Source organism: Salvelinus fontinalis, chromosome 14, assembly GCF_029448725.1.
Source record: "Salvelinus fontinalis isolate EN_2023a chromosome 14, ASM2944872v1, whole genome shotgun sequence".
Lineage (NCBI taxonomy): Eukaryota > Metazoa > Chordata > Actinopteri > Salmoniformes > Salmonidae > Salvelinus > Salvelinus fontinalis.
The window spans coordinates 22515495-22539080 of record NC_074678.1 but is presented as its reverse complement, the minus strand read 5'-3'; the positions used below and the strand labels follow the sequence as shown (position 1 = coordinate 22539080).

General features: G+C 41.7%; 1 protein-coding gene across 3 annotated transcripts in view; it reads right to left on the bottom strand.

Annotated features, from left to right (window-relative positions):
• The window catches only part of LOC129869627 (E3 ubiquitin-protein ligase LNX-like), a 119675-nt gene that overhangs the window by 7882 nt on the left and 88207 nt on the right, over positions 1 to 23586 (bottom strand). For all 3 annotated transcript variants that reach the window (XM_055944212.1, XM_055944213.1, XM_055944214.1), the window contains 3 exons: positions 6920 to 7125; positions 6155 to 6574; positions 3739 to 3873 (listed from right to left, as the gene is read on the bottom strand). In XM_055944212.1, coding sequence (XP_055800187.1) covers positions 3739 to 3873; positions 6155 to 6574; positions 6920 to 7125 — 761 coding nt within the window. The remainder of the gene's footprint in view (positions 1 to 3738; positions 3874 to 6154; positions 6575 to 6919; positions 7126 to 23586) is intronic.

The following is a 23586-nucleotide window of genomic DNA, read 5'->3' as shown; positions in this document are numbered from 1 at the left end:
CCTTCACATTCCTCACACTGACACCCACACACAGCCATGAGAACCTAAAAGGTCAATCAAAAAAGTGTGACCGCAACCATTGAGGCGAAAATGAAGGAAATGCTCAGCCTGCAGACATAGCACCCAGATTCAGCAAGACAGGAACTCTCTCTTGGAAAAGTTTACTCATGCTTTGCAGCGTATCACTGAGCAGTGATTGTGAAAATTTAAGTAAATAGTTTTTATTGAATGAGCAGTGAAAACAGTTTGAGTGAGCAGTGATTTTTAATTGAAGTAAATGTTTTTTTCAATGAGCAGTGATTGTTATTGAAGGAAATTAGTTTTGGAATAAGCAGTGAGTATGTATGCAAATCAGTTTTTTTAATGTTTCAAAATTGTATATTCGTGTTATTCATGAATACAATATCATTAAAAAAGTATTACATTTTCTCTGTCAGTAATTTTTTTGTTCTCTATTCAAGTTCATTCTGGAATAAAGTTAGTCTATTACATTTTTATTTATTTCATCTAAACCATTAAAAGTGCTATTTCTTAAAAAAAATGGACACCAGAACAATTTTCTCCATCGTGCATCAACAATTATTTTATTGTTTAGAGCCGGCCCATTTTGTTGTCCCTCTTCTGGGCAGCCTGGTTACGTAGAGCCACTCTGTTGTCTGCATGATTAGGGACTGGCTCGATGTTACGTGCCTGTGCCACAACATAGTCCTCATCCAAGTCCTCTGTGATGCCCTCATGGATGAGGGCCATTTTGTGGAGGGCACAGGCACTGGCAAGGACATCTGGAATCTTCTCCAGCAGCAGCATGTCAAGATGTTGGAGCCTCCTCCAAATGCACTTTAAGAGGCCAACGGATCTCTCGATCTGGACTCGGGTGGAGCCGTGGATTGCATTGAATCGCTTGTGGTCGTCCACTGGGTGACCATTGTTCCTGAATGGGACAATAAGATCCAGGCTTAGGGGATAAGAGGGTGGGCATCTAGGTGACGTCGCTGGTCCTGTACACCCTGCATCATGCACAGAACCAGCGTTTCCCAGCGAAGTTGGCTGTCTCATACAGCTTGCAGCTGGAAGCTGGGCTGGCTTTTCGGTTAGTGTAGGCATCCCGATGTTCTGAGGGCCCCTTGATGGTAATGTGGGTGCCATCTATGCACCCAATCACACCAGGGAACCCTCTGATACCCTGTAACTCAGCCTCCAGAACTGAAAACTGGGTGGGTGTTGGCCACTTGAGGTAGGTGGGCATCAGCTGGTTCTGGCCATCTACTATTTGGAGCAGTTGGCCAACAGCCAGAGAGAGGCCAACACACAATCCTCCAGTCGTTCTCCTCTGTATGGAACCAGAGGGATGAGTTCCTCACGCAATATCTGAAAAACAGCAAAATTGGATTTTGTCATCTTAGAGTTTTGTCCTGCCTTTGTTCTGTGTGTAAGACAGAGGCAAATAGCAATGATACAATGATGTATTATTCATTATAGGCTACATTGGACTTAATTTTTTTACATTTTAATTGTTTCCCCTTTGTGCAACTGTCGATAGATAAGGGGCCGTATATATAATAATATGCTTAATGTACAGCCGTCTGGTTGGTTGACTGTACACCCCACCCACACAGCTGTCTGGTTGGTCAATTAACTAAGAGTGGGATGCATTCGTGCTTATAGATAACGTTAGCTAGCTACATCATTGGGGAGTTTTGTGACACAACTTTATTTAGGCTAGTTTAATCTAAACAACGAGATCATCTACACATGCAAATTACCTGCAAGGTTTCTTGGCTCATCATAAAATGAGATCGAAAGGCAAAGTCGTTGTATCGAGGGATGACTTCCTCCACGTAACCCTTAAGTCTTCCAATCGGATGCTCACTTTTTCTTGTCAATACACACTAAAATAAGTAGCCACTACGTGACATCAGTACTAGGGTCTAAAGAGTCATCGATTATTGCAGAAGCTGCAGCTAAAATCAACATTTTACGTGTTCTATCCATTGTTTTACCAGAAAGAATCTGTTGAAAACAAACATAGTTCACCGTGAGCGTTCACAAACAGAAGTCTTGTTGAATGCACCTCTGTTTGAACAAAAAAAAAATGTATCTGGAATTTCAGCCTGTTCAGGTCGGATGGAACTTTTGTCCCACATCATGATGTCACAATGTGATCTGATTATAATAGACCATTGACTGACTGTTCATCTGGGTAAGGGGGTGGGCTCTAGACCATCCTATCAGTCTGAGCATTTCAAGGGCCAAAGAAGAACAATAAATACTGAGTGTACAAAACATTAGGAACATCTTCCTAATATTGAGTTGCACCCCTGTTTTCCCTCAGAACAGCCTCAATTCGCCAGGGCATGGACTCTACAAGGTATTGAAAGCGTTCCATGTTGACTCCAATGCTTCCCACAGTTGTGTCAAGTTGGCTGGATTTCCTTTGGGTGGTGGACTATTCTTGATACACACAGGGAACTGTTGAGCATGTTCTTGACACACTCAAACTGGTGCCTACTACCATACCCCGTTCAAATGCACTTCCATCTTTTATCTTGCCCATTTACTCTCTGAATGGCACACATACACAATCCATGTCTCAATAGTCTCAATGCTTAAAAATTATTAACTCCTCCCCTTTATCTACAGTGATTGAAGTGGATTTAACAGGTGACATCCATAAGGGATCATAGCTTTTACCTGGATTCACCTGGTCAGTCTGTCATGGAAAGAGCAGGTGTTCCTAAGGTTTTTTTTATTAAATAAACACAGACAGTGATTTATTAGACATCCAGTGATGATTTAAAATACAATTACAAAGACTGCATGGGGGCTTTAAGACCAATATTACATCACAATATAAAGGTCTGGTTAGATTTAGTCTAAATATGATCTATAGTCCTGCTGAAGGTGGCTTAGCTTATCTCAGAATGATAATACGTTGTTATTGTTGCTACCTGCTATCTCTGCAGGGTTCTTTCTATTACAGCCTCATTCTCTCTCAACTAGCTTTGATGCCAAGGACTTTACCTGAAGAATACAGTACCACTCCACTCTGGCGTCACACATTCTCCAGTTTTAACAATGTGTCTGAGAGAATTAGCACCTCAAATAGAGAAAGTGAGAAGAAAGCGAGACGAGAGCTGTGAAGTTGATCATCATCAGAACAACGGAATTCGTCAGCTCCAATAATGAGCTGGAGAAAATCCTGTTTTAGCGTGGAGGTGTGTACATCCTGACAATGTTTTCTTCATGGATAATAGGCTCAGAGAGAGAGAGGCGGCTGCTCTGGGAAAACACACATGGCTCTCTGAGAGGAGCGGAACACTTTGGCAGTCAGGGATGACACGCTCCTCTTTGATGGAAGAATAGTACGGCTCAGGATCATTTTCACATAAAAAGGAATATTTAACATGATAAGAAGAGGCAGGAATACAAAGAGCTCTTTCAGTCTGTATCGCTGAAGCATTACAGATTGCGCAATAGAAATGTTAAGGTAATTTCCGATTGAGCCGACATATGCAGCGTTTCCCGTAAATGCTGTCTCCGCTAATGCAGGAACATTGCCTTTACATTTCAATCATGCTGTAATGCTGGACTTCGCAATACGGATTGAATAGAGCTCAAAGTCTGGGGTTTTAGTGTGTGTATAACCTCAAGAAAAGCTCTTCAAACAAACCCGTGTCTGTGTTTTTGTGTTTGTTTGTGTGTGTGCCTATGCTTGTGCGTGCGTCATGCATAGCTAACCAGTAGCGTATGCTCCATGTCCACTGGGGAGTATGGAGGGGGGCCGTCCATGCCCCATGGAGCCTCCTGCAGAATGTCAGGCGTGGGTAAACAGATCTGACGAGACACTATGAAGTGTACCTGCTCCTCACTCGCCTACAGGAGACAAACAGACAAACACAACCAAGCTCAGAACCAGACAGACACACATAGCAATTAAAAAAGAGTGACAAACTAAAAACAGTCACTTTGTAGAAGAATATCATGGTTGAGCCGCATAAATTAACATTGAATACAGCTTCACTGAAGTTGATCCAGATATCCAAACAAGCACTTAATAAAAACAACTTCACTGCCACATAACTAGACTCAGACACAGAAACTAGAACAGCTCAAACAGGCCCATCTTTCTCATCCCAGACGGTGTATTGAGAGTAGAGTATGAGCGGCAATTCCATGATAATGGAACGCTTTGACTAATTTCTTTCACTTTAAAATGTATGCGAAACAAAAAGCATTGATTTCAAAGTTTAACAAACCATACAACTCCATGCACAAGGACTATTTTTTAACAATTTAGACTAACATTTACAAACATTTATTTTGTGGAAGAACTGTGCAGAAGTAAACTTTGGTAAAATCTCCCTTAGGTTTTTATGTGACCACGTCTGTAGAAATAATGTGTTGTAAGCTACTGTATGACATGGCACCTTGAGTTTGAAAATAAAATATTTTTTGTTATTTTACGACAGTAACTGAAGTGGACTTACACCCGGTAACGGAATTACGGTAAAGGAATTACATCATGAATTGCATTCATTTCTGGTAGATTGTCACGCCCTGACCTTAGAGAGACGTTTTATTTCTCTATTTGGTGAGGTCAGGGTGTAATGTGAGGTGGGCATTCTATGTTTTGTATTTCTTTGTGTTTGGCCGAGTGTGGTTCCCAATCAGAGGCAGCTGTCTATCGTTGTCTCTGATTGGGAATCATACTTAGGTTGCCTTTTTTCCCACCTATGTTGTGGGATCTTGTTTTTGTACAGCTCTTGTAGCCTACGGAACGATACGTTCGTTTTGGTTTCTCTTTGTTATTTTGTTGCTGGTTCTCATTTAAATAAATATGATGACCACAAATTACGCTGCGCCTTGGTCTCCTTCAAACAACGCACGTTACATAGATATTTTCTAAGACCCCGTTTCCATCGGTCTATTCAGAAATCAAAGCCTTTACTTTTGCATATTTTTTCAGTTGGAATTTTATGCATCAATGCCTTAATTTCTCCCTTAGCTTTCACTTGACACCCAATTTGAAATAATCCTATGAACTTCACATGTTGGTGCTCATACATAGAAATGCCCTGAGGTAAACCTGTGGACATTTTATACCTCCTCCTACCAACCCCTTAAGACAGCTCAAGGGGGGGAAAAATCACCCACAGAGAGCTTGGCCAGGCTGTAAAATATGTAAAACATTTATTACCCCTGAGAGGTTTACACAAATAATAAACAAGTGTGGTGTACAAAACACTCTCACTCACACACACATTTCAATTGAACCTTTTAACTTGCTTCAGGAAGCAGCCTGTTTAGTGTGACTCACCCCCATTTTCTCTTCTCTTCTCTCTCATAATACTGCAGTCTCTCTGCTGCCCTCACGCTCTCACTATGACTTTTCCAACTTCAACTCAAAAACTCACCTTTAAACTTATTTTTCTAACAATCTGTATTTCTCACCTCTCAACCTTTCCTCTAACTTTCTTTTTCATGCCCTTTATTACTCTCTTTTGTCTCTTTTTCAGGCTGTATGTCCACCCACTCACACAGCGACTCACTCCCTCGTTCACTCGAATGAACATGCACACTCTCACACACACACTCACAGGCACATGCACACACATTTGTGAGTACACACACACACAGCTCGCCCTCCCGTGTTGCTCATTTGAGAGTGCCTGTGCTCTCTGTGCCGCAGAGCTGCCTCCTAAATTACCCAGTCCAGCTCATTATCGCCTTAATTTGACTAATTTAATCGGTTTCCAGCCAGTTCTTAATCTCTGAGAACAACAATCTGCTGTGTGTCATGTTGGGTCCTCAGAGAACCCCAAGAGCAAACCAGTCTCCTCAGACAAAAACCCAGAGAGCACAGCTACAGCTACATCCCACAGTCAACCAGAAACACACCACCGCAATTACCCAGCATCCACCAAGAAGCAGAGCCTCAGCCAAGCAGTAGAGCAGCGCCCAGTCGACCACAGACACACAACAATTAACCACAATTAACCTCAATGGACAGCCAACAGAGTGCAATTAACCAGAACCACACACCACTATTAGCCATAATATCACAGGACCCAGAGACAAGAAATACATACCATTACCAACTATTGTAAACCACAACCAACCAATGCTCCCTAACCTCTAACCCCTGCAGACTGACCTGGATGAGTAAAGCGGCGTGTTCTGGTGCTCCGTAGCGTAGGTCGTGTCCATTGATGGCGAGGACACGGTCGTTGACGCTGAGCTGCCCGTCGTGTGCCGCCAGGCCGCCCTCCAGCAGGTGGAAGATAAAGACTCCATGTTCCTCTGGTCGTCTCACCAGCTTGATGCCCAGCTGCTCCTCTGGGGTGCTCTTAGCCAGGACCACGTGGATGCTGTCGTCCCTCAAGGGTTGGCTATGGGGGAGGCCATGAGGCGGATAGCCCCCGGCTGCGTCGTGGGGGTGCTCGTGGTGCCCGGAGTGTGAGCGGTAACGGTGGCGCTGCTCTCTCAGCACTGTGAGTCGCAGCAGCTGGCAAGGCTGTTTGAGGGTGGCCAGGGCGTAGCAGTGGGGCACATTGCTGATGTCTATGCCATTCACCTGAAGATGAGAGGGAGATGTGGAGTTAAGTCTCAGATTATATGCTGCGATGAGAAATTCAAACACACAACACATACAGGGAAATGGGATACCTAGTCAGTTGCACAACTGAATGCATTTGACCGAAATATGTCTTCCACATTTAACCCAATCCCTCTGAATCAAAGAGCTGTGGAGGCGCCCGGGGAGTGGGCAAAACAGCACATTTTTCCACCTTTCCAGCTCGTGGATTCGAACCAGTGACCTGCCAGTTACTGGTCCAACATTCTTCACCACTAGGCTACCTGCCGCCCCTGTCACATACATGACGAATAGTATTCCACCTTACTTTGAACAAAAACTGACCTTGAGTATTATGTCTCCGGGCAGCAGGCGTCCGTCCCGGGCGATTACCCCCTCCCTGTAGATGTCCTGGATGAGGATACGCACCAGGGGGGTCTCGTTGCCCCCCACGATGCTGATGGCCAGGGGTTCCGAGGGCTCATGGTTGATCTTAATACTGGTGACCTCACCATCAGGGATCAGGTGATGGAGCTGGGGTAGAGCCAGCACTGAGAGTGAAGGAGGGAAATATACAGTACCAGTCAAAAGTTTGGACACACCCACTCATTCCAGGGTTTTTCTTTATTTTTATTTTTATCAAATCTATGAAATAACACATATGGAATCATGGTTATAAATAAATAACTCATAAACTTCATAAACTAAATAAGTCATAAATAAATAAATAAATATTTATTTATACAGTGCGGAGGTAATAATAAATATATATATTATATTTATTTATTTACTTATTTATACAGTACTAGACAAAGCTGCCATTAAGGCAAAGGGTGGCTACTTCAAAGAATCTCAAATGTAAAATATATTTCGATTTGTTTAACCCTTTTTTGGTTACTACATGATTCCATATGTGTTATTTCATAGATTTGATTTAAAAAAAAGAAAAAAAAAGATATATATATATATAGAGAGAGAGAGATAATGAGGGAGGGAGAGAAGTAGTGTGTTACTCTGATTTCTATGATGAAAAGGAACTCTCACAGAGGCAGAATGCAAGGCCAAGGAGAAAGCAAAAGAAACAGAGAGAGAGAGAGCTAGAAATAGACAGAGGGAGGAAGCCAGAGAGGCCGCGTAGAGAGGTTTAGCGTTGAAGCAGCTGGCTCTACTCCCCCAGGTTAGCAAAACAAGCTTGTACAAGCCTAAGGGGAAAATCCACTTGGCTGATCATCCTTCCACACGTTTGTATCATTAGTCACATATATCTATATGTACCAAGTATGCTTGGGAAAACCCTCACATTAACTTTTCCACAAGGTTATTGCTTGGGTGGAGATAAAATCACACACACGTTTATACAGATACACACTGACTGTACTGACAGAGAACTGAGATATAAAGTTCCCACAAATACACAACCACAGCCTCATACTGTACACACTACCATTCAAAAAATTGCGGTCACCTAGAAATGTCCTTGTTTTTGAAAGAAAAGCAAAAAAAATTGTCCATTAAAATAACATAAAATTGATCAGAAATACAGTGCAGACATTGTTAATGTTGTAAATGACTATTGTAGCTGGAAATTTCTTTTTAAAGGATTGATTGATTTTTTATAAATTGATTTTTAAAGGAATATCTACATAGGCGTACAGAGACCCATTATCAGCAACCATCACTCCTGTGTTCCAATGGCACGTTGTGTTAGCTAATCCAAGTTTATCATTTTAAAAGGCTAATTGATCATTAGAAAACCCTTTCACAATTATGTTAGCACAGCTGAAAACTGTTGTCCTGATTAAAGAAGCAATAAAACGGGCCTTCTTTAGACTAGTTATGTATCTGGAGCATCAGCATTTGTGGGTTTGATTACAGGCTCAAAATGGCCAGAAACAAATAACTTTCTTCTGAAACTCGTCAGTCTATTCTTGTTCTGAGAAATGAAGGCTATTCCATGCGAGAAGTAGCCAAGAAACTGAAGATCTCGCTGTGTACTACTCCCTTCACAGAACAGTGCAAACTGTCTCTAACCAGGATAGAAAGAGGAGTGGGAAGCCTTGGTGCACAACTGAGCAAGAGGACAAGTACATTGGAGTGTCTAGTTTGAGAAACAGACGCCTCACAAGTCCTCAACTGGCAGCTTCATTAAATAGTACTCGCAAAACACCAGTCTCAACGTCAACAGTTATGGAGGCTGGCCTTCTAGGCAGAGCTTCTCTGTCCAGTGTCTGTGTTCTTTTGCCCATCTTCATCTTTTCTTTTTATTGGCCAGTCTGAGATATGGCTTTCTCTTTGCACCTCAACTCACAGGTGCACCTGTGTAATGATCATGCTGTTTAATGAGCTTATTGATATGCCACACCTGTCAGGTGGATGGATTTTCTTGCCAAAGGAGAAATGCTCACTAACAGGGACGTAAACAAATTTGTGCACAAAATCTGACAGTGTATGGAACATTTATGGGATTTTTATTTCAGCTCATGAAACATGGGACCAACACTTTACATGTTGCGTTCATATTTTTGTTCAGTGTAAATGATCCTTATATCTTCTTCTTTGTGCTATTTTTAATCATCGCACAAACTCAGTAACGTAATCTGATTACTTTCACTTACTTTCCCTTTAAGCGGCATTAGAACAGGGGTGTCAAACACATTCCATGGAGGGCCTAATGTCTTCTGGTTTTAGTTTTTTCCTTTAAATTAAGACCTAGACAACCAGGTGACCTTAATTAATCAATCAAGTACAGCGGAGAAGCGAAAACTCGCAGACACAGAAAACCTCCCTCCATGGAATAATCTCTCAAGGACAAGATTACTTTTATCATTATATTTGCCTGTATTTACCCCCACAAAATGAAACTTTAATTAGCTTATAATGTGGCTGTCATAAAGAACTACAAATGTTATGATGATCTGGATAAGACTGGATAAGACTGCCGAAAAGGTTAGCTACATCTAATGTTAGCTACATTAGTAATGTATAAATGGGCAAAATGTCTTTAAATTGACAATTCTGTGAACTGCCTTGTGCTCTACATCTATCAGATGTTCTACAGTGCCTTCAGAAATGTCACTGGCTTACACACAATACCCCATAATGTCAAAGTGGAATTATATTTTTCAATTTACAAGTCAATAAGTATTCAACCCCTTTGTTATGGCATGCCTAAATAGGAGAAAACAAATGTTTAACAAGTCACATAATACATTGAAAATTGTGGGTGGATCAACAACATTGTAGTTACTCCACAATACAATACTAACCCAATTGGCAGAGTGAAAAGAAGGAAGCCTGTATAGAATACAAATATTCTTAAACATGCATAGTCCCGTGTGGCTCAGTTGGTAGAGCATGGCGCTTGCAACGCCAGGGTTTTGGGTTCATTTCCCACGGGGGTACCAGGGTTTAATTCCCACGGGGGGACCAGGATGAATATGTATGAACTTTCCAATTTGTAAGTCGCTCTGGATAAGAGCGTCTGATAAATGACTTAAATGTAATGCAACAAGGCACTAAAGTAATATTGGAAAAGTTTTTGTCCTGAATATAAAGTGTGTGTTTGGGGCAAATCCAATACAGTACCACTCTCCATATTTTCAAGCATAGTGGTGGCTGCATCGTGTTATGGGTATACTTGTTAAGGACTGGGGAGTTTTTCAGGATAAAAAAGAAGCGGAATGGAGCTAAGCACAGGAGAAATCCTAGAGAAAAACTTGGTTCAGTCTGCTTTCCACCAGACACTGGGAGATTAATTCACCTTTCAGCAGGAGAATAACCTTAAACAGACGACCCAATCTACATTGGAGTTGCTTACCAAGAAGACAGTAAATGTTCTTGAGTGGCCGAGTTACAGTTTTGACTTAAATCTACTTGAAAATCTATGGCAAGACCTGAAACTGGTTGTCTAGCTATGAGAAACAACCAAGGTGACAGAGCTTGAAGAATTTTGAAAAAATAATGGGCAAATGTTGCACAATCCAGGTGTGAAAAGCTCTTAGAGACTTACCCAGATAAAAACTCACAGCTTAAATTGCTGCCAAAGGTGCTCCCACAAACTATTGACTCAGGGGTGCGAATACTTTTGTAAGTTAGATATTTCTGTATTTCATTTTCAAAACATTGCCAAACATTTCTAAAAACATGTTTTCACATTGTCATTATGGGGTGTAGATAGCTGAGATAAAAACAAATATTCAATACATTTTGAATTCAGGTTGTAACACAACAAAATGTGGAATAAGTCAAGGAGTATGAATACTTTCTGAAGGTACTGTATCTCTCAACCTCTCCCGCCCTGTTCATTCTCCCTTTCTTTCTCTCTGGCCCACTCTCTCCCCCTATCTCTCTTGTTCCATAGCCCCAGTCCCTAGTTCTAATCGTGCTGCAGTTTCTCCCTTCCAAAGTCAATATCTTCTCTTCATTGCTTCCAGGGAGAAGATCACATTAACACACAGACCTGTGGTTGTTATATAACTTCTCTCTCTTTCTCATCCCCCATCTGTCTTCCTCTGTATCCCACACTGTACTATACAGTATCTCCCCTCCTCTTACTATCCTTCTCCCACACACACACACACCCACCGACTCTCACACTCTCACTCTCACTCTCACTCTCACTCTCACTCTCACTCTCACTCTCACTCTCACTCTCACTCTCACTCACACTCACACTCACACTCTCACTCTCACTCATACTCTCACTCATACTCTCACTCATACTCTCACTCATACTCTCACTCATACTCTCACTCATACTCTCACTCATACTCTCACTCATACTCTCACTCATACTCTCACTCATACTCTCACTCATACTCTCACTCATACTCTCACTCATACTCTCACTCATACTCTCACTCATACTCTCACTCATACTCTCACTCATACTCTCACTCACTCTCACTCATACTCTCACTCATACTCTCACTCACTCTCTCACTCACTCTCTCACTCACTCTCTCACTCACTCTCTCACTCACTCTCTCACTCACAGTCCCATGGCCCTCATCATCACGATCATAAACAGTACAGCTCATCCTTCACTACTCATCCTAATCTTCACGACTCCTTCCATCCTTCTCATTCTCCATGGTCGTCCTGTATACTGCATCCCTCTGAAATGGATCTTGTATGCCTCTGAAATAGTTTCTGTTTGCCTCTGATATCATTTCGGTATGCCTCTGAAATAGATTCGGTATGCGTCTGAAATAGATTCGGTATGCCTCTGAAATAGATTCGGTATGCCTCTGAAATAGTTCCTGTTTGCCTCTGAAATAGTTCCTGTATGCCTCTGAAATAGTTCCTGTTTGCCTCTGAAATAGTTCCTGTATGCCTCTGAAATAGTTCCTGTATGCCTCTGAAATAGATCCTGTATGCCTCTGATATAGATTCTGTATGCCTCTGATATAGATTCTGTATGCCTCTGATATAGATTCTGTATGCCTCTGATATAGATTCTGTATGCCTCTGATATAGATTCTGTATGCCTCTGATATAGATTCTGTATGCCTCTGATATAGATTCTGTATGCCTCTGATATAGATTCTGTATGCCTCTGAAATCATTTCTGTATGCCTCTGAAATCATTTCTGTATGCCTCTGAAATCATTTCTGTATGCCTCTGAAATCATTTCTGTATGCCTCTGAAATCATTTCTGTATGCCTCTGAAATCATTTCTGTATGCCTCTGAAATCATTTCTGTATGCCTCTGAAATCATTTCTGTATGCCTCTGAAATCATTTCTGTATGCCTCTGAAATCATTTCGGTATGCCTCTGAAATCATTTCGGTATGCCTCTGAAATCATTTCGGTATGCCTCTGAAATAGATTCGGTATGCCTCTGAAATAGATTCGGTATGCCTCTGAAATAGATTCGGTATGCCTCTGAAATAGATTCGGTATGCCTCTGAAATAGTTCCTGTTTGCCTCTGAAATAGTTCCTGTTTGCCTCTGAAATAGTTCCTGTTTGCCTCTGAAATAGTTCCTGTTTGCCTCTGAAATAGTTCCTGTTTGCCTCTGAAATAGTTCCTGTTTGCCTCTGAAATAGTTCCTGTTTGCCTCTGAAATAGTTCCTGTTTGCCTCTGAAATAGTTCCTGTTTGCCTCTGAAATAGTTCCTGTTTGCCTCTGAAATAGTTCCTGTTTGCCTCTGAAATAGTTCCTGTTTGCCTCTGAAATAGTTCCTGTTTGCCTCTGAAATAGTTCCTGTTTGCCTCTGAAATAGTTCCTGTTTGCCTCTGAAATAGTTCCTGTTTGCCTCTGAAATAGTTCCTGTTTGCCTCTGAAATAGTTCCTGTTTGCCTCTGAAATAGTTCCTGTTTGCCTCTGAAATAGTTCCTGTTTGCCTCTGAAATAGTTCCTGTTTGCCTCTGATATAGATTCTGTATGCCTCTGATATAGATTCTGTATGCCTCTGATATAGATTCTGTATGCCTCTGATATAGATTCTGTATGCCTCTGATATAGATTCTGTATGCCTCTGATATAGATTCTGTATGCCTCTGATATAGATTCTGTATGCCTCTGATATAGATTCTGTATGCCTCTGATATAGATTCTGTATGCCTCTGATATAGATTCTGTATGCCTCTGATATAGATTCTGTATGCCTCTGATATAGATTCTGTATGCCTCTGATATAGATTCTGTATGCCTCTGATATAGATTCTGTATGCCTCTGATATAGATTCTGTATGCCTCTGATATAGATTCTGTATGCCTCTGATATAGATTCTGTATGCCTCTGATATAGATTCTGTATGCCTCTGATATAGATTCTGTATGCCTCTGATATAGATTCTGTATGCCTCTGATATAGATTCTGTATGCCTCTGATATAGATTCTGTATGCCTCTGAAATAGATTCTGTATGCCTCTGAAATAGATTCTGTATGCCTCTGAAATAGATTCTGTATGCCTCTGAAATAGATTCTGTATGCCTCTGAAATAGATTCTGTATGCCTCTGAAATAGATTCTGTATGCCTCTGAAATAGATTCTGTTTGCCTCTGAAATAGATTCTGTATGCCTCTGAAATAGATTCTGTATGCCTCTGAAATAGATTCTGTATGCCTCTGAAATAGATTCTGTATGTGTCTGAAATAGATTCTGTATGTGTCTGAAATAGATTCTGTATGCCTCTGAAATAGATTCTGTATGCCTCTGAAATAGATTCTGTATGCCTCTGAAATAGATTCTGTATGCCTCTGAAATAGATACTGTATGCCTCTGAAATAGATACTGTATGCCTCTGAAATAGATACTGTATGCCTCTGAAATAGATACTGTATGCCTCTGAAATAGATACTGTATGCCTCTGAAATAGATACTGTATGCCTCTGAAATAGATACTGTATGCCTCTGAAATAGATACTGTATGCCTCTGAAATAGATTCTGTGTCCCTCTGCAATAAACACAGTAACACATTATCCCTCTACAAATCATATATTCCATCACAGGCCTGCTATTAGCCCCATAGGCTCCTTCATCACCCTGTCATCTGGCCTGGTTGATCCTGGCTAGGTGAGGAGGTAGAGGAGGGACCAGCAGCTCTCTGTCCATGTCCCCTGGAGGTCCCTCTCTCTCCTCCAACCTAGCCCACAGGCTGCCAATCTCCCATCTGATCACTCTCTTCTGTTCTGTTTTGTTCTGGGGGACCAGTGGACTCTTATGCAATGTGCAGCTGAATTATTAAAGGAACATATGTTGCTGCAGTTACACTGGGGGCTATCAGCAGTGTCACCTCAGCACAGAGCCAAAGGAACTGCTCACAAATACATGCACAAAAAAACGAACACAGGCAGACATTTACATGAACACAGACACACACAAATCAATGCAAGAACAGGCATGCACACACACAGAAAAATGTACTGAGCTCAAACACACACGCACACCTAAAACCTCTACAGGGAATCACAAAAACTGCAGACACAGCATAAAGAGCACTGATATCATACGGAACTGAATACAACCCCCCTGATGTCATAATGAACTAAACACAACCCCCACTGATGTCACAATGAACTAAACACAACCCCCACTGACGTCATACTGAACTAAACACAATCCCCACTGACATCATACTGAACTGAACACAACCCCCACTGACGTCATACTGAACTAAACACAACCCCTGCTGACGTCATACTGAACTAAACACAATCCCACTGACTTCATACTGAACTAAACACAACCCCTGCTGACGTCATACTGAACTAAACACAACCCCCGCTGACGTCATACTAAACTAAACACAACCCCCTCTGACATCATACGAAACTAAACACAACCCCTACTGACATCATACTGAACTAAACACAACCCCCACATACTTCAAACTGAACTAAACACAACCCCCACTGACATCATACTGAACTAAACACCACCCCCACATACTTCAAACTGAACTAAACACAACCCCCACTGATGTCATACTGAACTAAACACAACCCCCACTGATGTCATACTGAACTAAACACCACCCCCACATACTTCAAACTGAACTAAACCCATCCCCTACTGACATCATAGTGAACTAAACACAATCCCAAACTGACTTCATACTGAACTAAACACAACCCCCACTGACATCATACTGAACTACACACAAGCCCCACTGATGTTTTACTGAACTAAACACAATCCCAAACTGACTTCATACTGAACTAAACACAACCCCCACTGACATCATACTGAACTAAACACAACCCCACTGACTTCAAACTGAACTAAACACAACCCCCACTGACTTTATACTGAACTAAACACAACCCCACTGACTTCATACTGAACTAAACACAACCCCCACTGACTTCATACTGAACTAAACACAACCCCCACTGACATCATACTGAACTAAACACAACCCCCACTGACTTTATACTGAACTAAACACAACCCCCACTGACTTCATACTGAACTGAACACAACCCCCACTGACATCATACTGAACTAAACACAACCCCCACTGACTTTATACTGAACTAAACACAACCCCACTGACTTTATACTGAACTAAACACAACCCCACTGACTTCATACTGAACTAAACACAACCCCCACTGACTTTATACTGAACTAAACACAACCCCACTGACTTCATACTGAACTAAACACAACCCACACTGACTTCATACTGAACTAAACACAACCCCCACTGACATCATACTGAACTAAACACAACCCCCACTGACTTTATACTGAACTAAACACAACCCCCACTGACATCATACTGAACTAAACACAACCCCACTGACATCACACTGAACTAAACACAACCCCAACTGACATCATACTGAACTAAACACAATCCCATACTGACTTCATACTGAACTAAACACAACCCCCAGTGACGTCATACTGAACTAAACACAACCCCCACTGATATCATACTGAACTAAACACAATCCCATACTGACGTCATACTGAACTAAACACAATCCCATACTGAAGTCATACTGAACTAAACACAATCCCCACTGACATCATACTGAACTAAACACAACACCACTGATATCATACTGAACTAAACACAACCCCACTGACTTCATACTGAACTAAACACAACCCCCACTGACTTCATACTGAACTAAACACAACCCCCACTGACATCATACTGAACTAAACACAACCCCCACTGACATCATACTGAACTAAACACAATCCCATACTGACTTCATACTGAACTAAACACAACCCCCAGTGACGTCATACTGAACTAAACACAACCCCAACTGACATCATACTGAACTAAACACAATCCCATACTGACTTCATACTGAACTAAACACAACCCCCAGTGACGTCATACTGAACTAAACACAACCCCCACTGATATCATACTGAACTAAACACAATCCCATACTGACGTCATACTGAACTAAACACAATCCCATACTGACGTCATACTGAACTAAACACAATCCCCACTGACATCATACTGAACTAAACACAACACCACTGATATCATACTGAACTAAACACAACCCCCCCTGACTTCATACTGAACTAAACACAAGTCTCACTGACTTCATACTGAACTAAACACAACCCCACTGACTTCATACTGAACTAAACACAACCCCCACTGACTTCATACTGAACTAAACACAACCCCCACTGATATCATACTGAACTAAACACAACCCCCACTGACTTCATACTGAACTAAACACAACCCCCACTGACTTCATACTGAACTAAACACAACCCCCACTGACTTCATACTGAACTAAACACCCCCCCCACTGATATCAAACTGAACTAAACACAACCCCCACTGATATCATACTGAACTAAACACAATCCCACTGACTTCATCCTGAACTAAACACAAACCCCCACTGACTTCATACTGAACTAAACATAAACCCCACTGACATCAAACTGAACTAAACACAACCCCCACTGATATCATACTGAACTAAACACAACCCCCCCTGACATCACACTGAACTAAACACAATCCCCACTGACATCACACTGAACTAAACACAACCCCCACTGATATCATACTGAACTAAACACAACCCCCCCTGACATCACACTGAACTAAACACAATCCCCACTGATATCAAACTGAACTAAACACAACCCCCACTGATATCAAACTGAACTAAACACAACCCCCACTGACATCATACTGAACTAAACACAACCCCCTCTGACATCATACGAAACTAAACACAACCCCCACTGACATCATACTGAACTAAACCCATCCCCTACTGACATCATACTGAACTAAACACAACCCCCACTGATGTCATACTGAACTAAACATAACCCCCACTGACATCATACTGAACTAAACACCACCCCCACATACTACAAACTGAACTAAACCCATCCCCTACTGACATCATAGTGAACTAAACACAATCCCAAACTGACTTCATACTGAACTAAACACAACCCCCACTGACATCATACTGAACTACACACAAGCCCCACTGATGTTTTACTGAACTAAACACAATCCCAAACTGACTTCATACTGAACTAAACACAAGCCCCACTGATGTTTTACTGAACTAAACACAACCCCCACTGACATCATACTGAACTAAACACAACCCCCACTGACTTTATACTGAACCAAACACAACCCCCACTGACTTTATACTGAACTAAACACAACCCCCACTGACATCATACTGAACTAAACACAACCCCCACTGACTTTATACTGAACTAAACACAACCCCACTGACTTCATACTGAACTAAACACAATCCCCACTGACATCATACTGAACTAAACACAACCCCCACTGACTTTATACTGAACTAAACACAACCCCCACTGACATCATACTGAACTAAACACAACCCCCACTGACTTTATACTGAACTAAACACAACCCCACTGACTTCATACTGAACTAAACACAATCCCCACTGACATCATACTGAACTAAACACAACCCCCACTAACATCATACTGAACTAAACACAACCCCCACTGACTTTATACTGAACTAAACACAATCCCCACTGACATCATACTGAACTAAACACAACCCCACTGACATCATACTGAACTAAACACAACCCCAACTGACATCATACTGAACTAAACACAATCCCATACTGACTTCATACTGAACTAAACACAACCCCCAGTGACGTCATACTGAACTAAACACAACCCCCACTGATATCATACTGAACTAAACACAACCCCACTGACTTCATGCTGAACTAAACACAATCCCATACTGACTTCATACTGAACTAAACACAATCCCATACTGACGTCATACTGAACTAAACACAACCCTCACTGACGTCATACTGAACTAAACACAATCCCCACTGACATCATACTGAACTAAACACAACCCCACTGACATCATACTGAACTAAACACAATCCATTACTGACATCATACTGAACTAAACACAAGTCTCACTGACTTCATACTGAACTAAACACAACCCCACTGACTTCATACTGAACTAAACACAACCCCCACTGACTTCATACTGAACTAAACACAACCCCCACTGACATCATACTGAACTACACACAATCCCCACTGACATCATACTGAACTAAACACAATCCCAAAGTGACTTCATACTGAACTAAACACAACCCCACTGACTTCAAACTGAACTAAACACAACCCCCACTGACATCATACTGAACTAAACACAACCCCCACTGACTTTATACTGAACTAAACACAACCCCCACTGACTTTATACTGAACTAAACACAACCCCACTGACTTCATACTGAACTAAACACAATCCCCACTGACATCATACTGAACTAAACACAACCCCCACTAACATCATACTGAACTAAACACAACCCCCACTGACATCATACTGAACTAAACACAACCCCCACTGACTTTATACTGAACTAAACACAACCCCCACTGACTTTATACTGAACTAAACACAACCCCCACTGACATCATACTGAACTAAACACAACCCCACTGATATCATACTGAACTAAACACAACCCCACTGACTTCATACTGAACTAAACACAATCCCATACTGACTTCATACTGAACTAAACACAACCCCCAGTGACGTCATACTGAACTAAACACAACCCCACTGACTTCATACTGAACTAAACACAATCCCATACTGACGTCATACTGAACTAAACACAATCCCCACTGACATCATACTGAACTAAACACAACACCACTGATATCATACTGAACTAAACACAACCCCCCCTGACTTCATACTGAACTAAACACAATCCATTACTGACATCATACTGAACTAAACACAAGTCTCACTGACTTCATACTGAACTAAACACAACCCCACTGACTTCATACTGAACTAAACACAACCCCCACTGACTTCATACTGAACTAAACACAACCCCCACTGATATCATACTGAACTAAACACAACCCCCACTGACTTCATACTGAACTAAACACAACCCCCACTGACTTCATACTGAACTAAACACAACCCCCACTGACTTCATACTGAACTAAACACAACCCCCACTGACTTCATACTGAACTAAACACACCCCCCACTGATATCAAACTGAACTAAACACAACCCCCACTGATATCATACTGAACTAAACACAATCCCACTGACTTCATCCTGAACTAAACACAAACCCCCACTGACTTCATACTGAACTAAACACAAACCCCACTGACATCAAACTGAACTAAACACAACCCCCACTGATATCATACTGAACTAAACACAACCCCCCCTGACATCACACTGAACTAAACACAATCCCCACTGACATCACACTGAACTAAACACAACCCCCACTGATATCATACTGAACTAAACACAACCCCCCCTGACATCACACTGAACTAAACACAATCCCCACTGATATCAAACTGAACTAAACACAACCCCCACTGATATCAAACTGAACTAAACACAACCCCCACTGACATCATACTGAACTAAACACGAACCCCACTGACATCATACTGAACTAAACACAACCCCCTCTGACATCATACGAAACTAAACACAACCCCCACTGACATCATACTGAACTAAACCCATCCCCTACTGACATCATACTGAACAAAACACAACCCCCACTGATGTCATACTGAACTAAACATAACCCCCACTGACATCATACTGAACTAAACACCACCCCCACATACTTCAAACTGAACTAAACACAACCCCCACTGATGTCATACTGAACTAAACACAACCCCCACTGATGTCATACTGAACTAAACACCACCCCCACATACTTCAAACTGAACTAAACACAATCCCATACTGACTTCATACTGAACTAAACACAACCCCCAGTGACGTCATACTGAACTAAACACAACCCCCACTGATATCATACTGAACTAAACACAACCTCACTGACTTCATACTGAACTAAACACAATCCCCACTGACTTCATACTGAACTAAACACAACCCCCACTGACATCATACTGAACTAAACACAACCCCCCCTGACTTCATACTGAACTAAACACAACGCCACTGACATCATACTGAACTAAACACAATCCATTACTGACATCATACTGAACTAAACACAAGTCTCACTGACTTCATACTGAACTAAACACAACCCCACTGACTTCATACTGAACTAAACACAACCCCCACTGACTTCATACTGAACTAAACACAACCCCCACTGATATCATACTGAACTAAACACAACCCCCACTGACTTCATACTGAACTAAACACAACCCCCACTGACTTCATACTGAACTAAACACAACCCCCACTGACTTCATACTGAACTAAACACAACCCCCACTGACTTCATACTGAACTAAACACACCCCCCACTGATATCAAACTGAACTAAACACAACCTCCACTGATATCATACTGAACTAAACACAATCCCACTGACTTCATCCTGAACTAAACACAAACCCCCACTGACTTCATACTGAACTAAACACAAACCCCACTGACATCAAACTGAACTAAACACAACCCCCACTGATATCATACTGAACTAAACACAACCCCCCCTGACATCACACTGAACTAAACACAATCCCCACTGACATCACACTGAACTAAACACAACCCCCACTGATATCATACTGAACTAAACACAACCCCCCCTGACATCACACTGAACTAAACACAATCCCCACTGATATCAAACTGAACTAAACACAACCCCCACTGATATCAAACTGAACTAAACACAACCCCCACTGACATCATACTGAACTAAACACAAACCCCACTGACATCATACTGAACTAAACACAACCCCCTCTGACATCATACGAAACTAAACACAACCCCCACTGACATCATACTGAACTAAACCCATCCCCTACTGACATCATACTGAACAAAACACAACCCCCACTGATGTCATACTGAACTAAACATAACCCCCACTGACATCATACTGAACTAAACACCACCCCCACATACTTCAAACTGAACTAAACCCATCCCCTACTTACATCATAGTGAACTAAACACAATCCCAAACTGACTTCATACTGAACTAAACACAACCCCCACTGACATCATACTGAACTACACACAAGCCCCACTGATGTTTTACTGAACTAAACACAATCCCAAACTGACTTCATACTGAACTAAACACAACCCCACTGACTTCAAACTGAACTAAACACAACCCCCACTGACATCATACTGAACTAAACACAACCCCCACTGACTTTATACTGAACCAAACACAACCCCCACTGACTTTATACTGAACTAAACACAACCCCCACTGACATCATACTGAACTAAACACAACCCCCACTGACTTTATACTGAACTAAACACAACCCCCACTGACATCATACTGAACTAAACACAACCCCCACTGACTTTATACTGAACTAAACACAACCCCACTGACTTCATACTGAACTAAACACAATCCCCACTGACATCATACTGAACTAAACACAACCCCCACTGACTTTATACTGAACTAAACACAACCCCCACTGACATCATACTGAACTAAACACAATCCCCACTGACATCATACTGAACTAAACACAACCCCCACTTACTTTATACTGAACTAAACACAACCCCCACTGACATCATACTGAACTAAACACAATCCCCACTGACATCATACTGAACTAAACACAACCCCCACTGACTTTATACTGAACTAAACACAACCCCCACTGACATCATACTGAACTAAACACAACCCCCACTGACTTTATACTGAACTAAACACAACCCCACTGACTTCATACTGAACTAAACACAATCCCCACTGACATCATACTGAACTAAACACAACCCCCACTGACTTTATACTGAACTAAACACAACCCCCACTGACATCATACTGAACTAAACACAATCCCCACTGACATCATACTGAACTAAACACAACCCCCACTGACTTTATACTGAACTAAACACAACCCCCACTGACATCATACTGAACTAAACACAACCCCCACTGACTTTATACTGAACTAAACACAACCCCACTGACTTCATACTGAACTAAACACAATCCCCACTGACATCATACTGAACTAAACACAATCCATTACTGACATCATACTGAACTAAACACAAGTCTCACTGACTTCATACTGAACTAAACACAACCCCACTGACTTCATACTGAACTAAACACAACCCCCACTGACTTCATACTGAACTAAACACAACCCCCACTGATATCATACTGAACTAAACACAACCCCCACTGACTTCATACTGAACTAAACACAACCCCCACTGACTTCATACTGAACTAAACACAACCCCCACTGACTTCATACTGAACTAAACACAACCCCCACTGACTTCATACTGAACTAAACACCCCCCCCACTGATATCAAACTGAACTAAACACAATCCCACTGACTTCATCCTGAACTAAACACAAACCCCACTGACGTCATACTGAACTAAACACAAACCCCACTGACATCATACTGAACTAAACACAAACCCCACTGACATCATACTGAACTAAACACAAACCCCACTGACATCAAACTGAACTAAACACAACCCCCACTGATATCATACTGAACTAAACACAATCCCCACTGACATCACACTGAACTAAACACAATCCCCACTGACATCACACTGAACTAAACACAATCCCCACTGACATCATACTGAACTAAACACAAACCCCACTGACATCAAACTGAACTAAACACAACCCCCACTGATATCATACTGAACTAAACACAACCCCCCCTGACATCACACTGAACTAAACACAATCCCCACTGATATCAAACTGAACTAAACACAACCCCCACTGATATCAAACTGAACTAAACACAACCCCCACTGACATCATACTGAACTAAACACAAACCCCACTGACATCAAACTGAACTAAACACAACCCCCACTGATATCATACTGAACTAAACACAACCCCCCCTGACATCACACTGAACTAAACACAATCCCCACTGACATCACACTGAACTAAACACAATCCCCACTGACATCAAACTGAACTTAACACAACACCACTGACTTCCATCTCAACT